Source organism: Sapajus apella, unplaced genomic scaffold (assembly GCF_009761245.1).
Source record: "Sapajus apella isolate SASKATOON/1434 unplaced genomic scaffold, GSC_monkey_1.0 scaffold2, whole genome shotgun sequence".
Lineage (NCBI taxonomy): Eukaryota > Metazoa > Chordata > Mammalia > Primates > Cebidae > Sapajus > Sapajus apella.
The window spans coordinates 19,966,477-19,971,117 of record NW_022436942.1 but is presented as its reverse complement, the minus strand read 5'-3'; the positions used below and the strand labels follow the sequence as shown (position 1 = coordinate 19,971,117).

Sequence of the window (4,641 nt, the reverse complement as noted above, 5' to 3'; positions counted from 1 at the left end):
AGACCAGCCTGACCAACATGGGATAGCGCTGTGCTCTGTTGCCCGGACTGGAGTGCAGTGGCACAATGTCAGCTCACCGCAACCTCCGCTTCCTGGGTTGAGGCGATTCTCCTGCCTCAGTCTCCTGAATAGCTGGGATTACAGAGCACACCACTATGCCCAACTGATTTTTGTATTTTTAGTAGAGACAGGGTTTCCCAATGTTGGTCAGGCTGGTCTTGAACCCCTGACCTTGTGATCTGCCCGCCTCATCCTCCCAAACTGCTGGGATTACAAGCATGAGCTACTGTGCCTGGCCTACTGATTCTATTCTTAGATGACAAGCCTCAGCTGGGCATGGTGGCTTACACCTGTAATCCCAGCTCTTTGGGAGGCAAAAGCAGGTGGATCACCTGAGATCAGAAATTCAAGACTAGCCTCATCAACATGGAGAAAACCTGTCTCTACTATAAATACAAAATAAAGCCAGGCATGGTAGTGCATGCCTGTAATCCCAGCTACTCGGGAGGCTAAAGCTGGAGAATCGCTTGAACCCAGGAGGCAGAGGTTGCAGTGAGCTGATTGTGCTACTGCACTCCAGCCTGGCGACAGCAAAACTGTCTCTAAACAAAAAACAGACTGGGTGCGGTGGCTCATGCCTGTAATCCCAGCACTTTGGGAGGCCAAGGCAAGCAAATCATAAAGTCAAGAGATCAAGACCATCCTGGCCGATATGGTAAAATCCCATCTCTATACAAAAATTAGCTGGGCGTGGTGGCACACGCCTATAGTCCCAGCTACTCAGGAGGCTGAGGTAGGAAAATCGCTTGAACCCAGGAGGTGGAAGTTGCACTGAGCGGAGATCACCACTGCACTCCAGCCTGGCAACAAGGCGAGGCTGTCTCAAAACAAAACAAAACAAAACAAAACAAAACAACACAACAGAACCAATGCTTACTGCTAAAAACAGTACTTGAAGTATGTCCATTTCCTCACAACTTAAATCTGGATTAAAGCATCAAGACTACTTACATTTGGATCAATACAGTGAAAAAGATCAATTTCATTTAAATGCTTAAAATTATCACTTCCTCCAAGACAACTGTATAAAATAAAAAAGAAAAGAATTAAGTCTCTTCAGAGAGTCTAAGATCAATGAAAAAGCAAGCAAGTCAAAGTTATTCAGTGTGTGAATAACTATTTTACATCATTAGATAAAAAGTTTAATTTACCTGAATGTAAGTTTGGATTTTTCAAAATTTACATTAACATCCTTACTGTCTTCAACACAAAATTCAATGAAGACATAGTCCCTTCGATCGTACCACTTTGCAGAAGCAGGCTGCCTATAAAAGAATAAAGTAAGGAAAATCAAGCTGGAATTGATTTCATTTACATATTAACCTTCAACATTTACTGTTAAGTAAACATATTTCTCTATACCATTATAGCATTATTTTGGGGCAGCTCACTACATTAACTACAGTTTTACCCTAACAGCTATATTCCAAGTTAAAACAGGGCTCTATGGCCAGGCGCTGTGGCTCACGCCTATAACCCTAGCACTCTGGGAGCCCAAGGCAGGCAGATCACGAGGTCAGGAGTTCAACTCCAGCCTGCTACCATGGTGAAACCCTATCTCTACTAAAAATACAAAAATTAGCTGGGAACAGTGGCACGTGTCTATAATCTCTGCCACTCGGGAGGCTGAGGCAGGAGAATTGCTTGAACCAGACTGGGAGGTGGATGTTGCAGTGAGCAGAGATCGTGTCACTGCACTCCAGCCTGCGCTACAGAGCAAGACTCTGTCTCAAAAGCAAAAATAGGGCTCTAACAATATTTAGTTTCAGAATGATTCCAATTTCATAACATGAGGGATTTAAAAACCAAACAATGGTTAGGAGAGTTAGCCTTATCTAGTCCTATAATAAAAAATTACTTGGCTGGGTACAGTGGCTCACACCTGTAATCCCAGCACTTTGGAAGACCAAGGCAGGCGGATCACTTGAGGCCACCAGAGCTTAAGACCACCCTGGCCAGCATACCAAAACTCCATCTCTATTAAAAATACAAAAGCTGGGCGCGGTGGTTCACACCGGTAATCCCAGCACTTTGGGAGGCCTCGCTGGTGGATCACGAGGTCAAGAGATCGAGACCATCCTGGTCAACATGGTAAAACCCCGTCTCTACAAAAAATACAAAAAATTAGCTGGGCATGGTGGCGCGTGCCTGTAGTCCCGGCTACTCGGGAGGCTGAGGCAGGAGAATTGCCTGAACCCAGGAGGCAGAGGTTGCGGTGAGCCAATATCGCGCCATTGCACTCCAGCCTGGGCAACAAGAGCGAAACTCCGTCTAAAAAAAAAAAAAAAAAAAAAAAAAAAGAACTTAGCTGGGCGTGGTGACACAGGCCTGTAGTCCCAACTAGTTGGGGGTTGGGCCTGGGGCCCAAGAATCACTTGAACCCCGGAAGTGGAGGCTGCAGTGAGTTGACACTATGCCATTGCACTCCAGCCTGGGAAACAGAGACTCTGTCTCAAAACAAACGAAACACAGGTACATCAGATCTCTACTTTCATATTAACTTCACTGAAATCCCAGAGAACAATCACTCTCCTTTCCTCAAACTCAAATTAAGCAATCTAGAATTATATCATTACTTCCCGAAGATTAATACATTGAAGTCCTAACCCTCAGTACACCTTAAGAATGTGATTGTATTTGAAAATAAGGTCTTAACTAACCCTGCTGACACCTTCATCTTGGATTTTCAGCCTCATGGAAATACAAGGAAATAAATTTTTTCTGCTATTTAAGCCACCCAATGTTTGATACTTCATGAAAGCCTTAGCAAGCTAACAATATAATCATGTCCCAGATAATAAAACAAATTTAAATGATCAAAACCTGTGGTTAGGCCATGAGCCAAAAACGATTCCTGCATTTTTAAATATTAAAAAACCAAGGCCGGCCACAGTGGCTCACACCTGTAATCCCGGTACTTTGGGAGGCCAGGGCGGAGGATCACCTGAGATCAAAGTTCGAGACCAGCCTGACCAACATGGAGAAACTGTGTCGCTACTAAAAATACAAAATTAGCCACGTGTGATGGCATATGCCTATAATCCCAGCTACTCGGTAGGCTGAGGCAGGAAAATCGCTTAAACCCCGGAGGCGAAGGTTGCAGTGAGCTGAGATGGCACCACTGCATTCCAGCCTGGGCAATAAGAGCAAAACTCCACCTAAAAAAAAAAAAAAAAAAAATCCTCAGAAGGCAGAGGTTGCAGTGAGCTGGGATCATGCCACTGCTCTCCAGGCCTGGAGCAACAGAATGAGACACCATCTCAAAAAAGAATGAGACAGAGATACTTGGGGCCTGTAATACCTAATATTTAATGACTGACCCTTTACACAAATTTGCTAATACGTTAAAACTACAAATGGGGCTGGGCGTGGTGGCTCACGCATAATCCCCAGCACTTGGGGAGGCTGAGGCGGGTGGATCACCTGAGGTCAGGAGCTTGAGACTAGCCTGGTCAATGTGATGAAACACTTTCTCTATTAAAAATACAAAAAAATTAGCTGTGCGCTGTGGTGGGTGCCTGTAATCCCAGCCATTCAGGACGCTGAAACAGGACAACTGCTTTAACCCTGGAGGCAGAGGTTGCAGTGAGGGAGGCTGAGGTGAGCGCATCATGATGTCAGGAGTTCAAAACCAGCCTGACCAAAGAGACCAGCCTCGCCAACAGTGAAACCCCATCTTCTACCAAAAATACAAAAATTAGTTGGGCATGATGGTGGGCTCCTATAATCCCAGCTACTCGGGAGGTTGAGGCAGAATTGCTTGAACCTGAAGGCAGAGATTGCAGTGAGCTGAGATTCGCCATTGCACTCCAGCTGCCTGGGTGACAGAGACTCCAACTCAAAAAAATAAAAAATCTATTTGTAATACGTGAGGAATGAGACATCAAAGTTCTACTATGGTAAGGAAAAAAGTAGTTCCTAAGTTCATAAATTAAGCAGTTTTTCCTTCTTAGTTTGATACCTTCTTAGGTATCAAACACCCTGCCTGCAAATGTCTGACACCAAGCTCTGTGTCTCACCTCACACATACTCACTGCTCAGGGAAACCATAAGCTATTTTGATCTTCTGCGATCAGCTGTAGCACTAGAAAACTTTCTGAAAAGGTGATCTGAATAAACCTGCTAGTCCTGTGGCTACCAAATCATGTAACAAGATGTATCAGGGCACCATGGAGGAACTCCCAACTGCCTTGGAATATTTTAAATTTCAGGGTAATTCAGTGAAACTCAGCGTTAGTCAAGATAACAAGGGAACAGTATGAGGTTGTTCAGTTTCTACATGAGATTGTACTGCAAACACCTCCAGTAAGTTTCATCTTCTCAAAACTGAATATCTGGTGCTTGCTGTAACTCAAAAAACAAAAATGAGGGGCCGGGCGCGGTGGCTCAAGCCTGTAATCCCAGCACTTTGGGAGGCCGAGGCGGGTGGATCACGAGGTCAAGAGATCGAGACCATCCTGGTCAACATGGTGAAACCCCGTCTCTACTAAAAAACTACAAAAAATTAGCTGGGCATGGTGGCGCATGCCTGTAATCCCAGCTACTCAGGAGGCTGAGGCAGGAGAATTGCCTGAACCCAGG

The 4,641-nt window shown here is 44.9% G+C and overlaps 1 protein-coding gene across 2 annotated transcripts in view; it reads right to left on the bottom strand.

The window, feature by feature from the left end:
- Nucleotides 1–4,641, bottom strand: part of PTGES3 (prostaglandin E synthase 3) — a 20,433-nt gene that overhangs the window by 2,925 nt on the left and 12,867 nt on the right. For both annotated transcript variants that reach the window (XM_032290411.1, XM_032290406.1), the window contains exons 2-3: nt 1,212–1,325; nt 1,012–1,081 (exon numbers count right to left, since the gene is read on the bottom strand). In XM_032290411.1, coding sequence (XP_032146302.1) covers nt 1,012–1,081; nt 1,212–1,325 — 184 coding nt within the window. The remainder of the gene's footprint in view (nt 1–1,011; nt 1,082–1,211; nt 1,326–4,641) is intronic.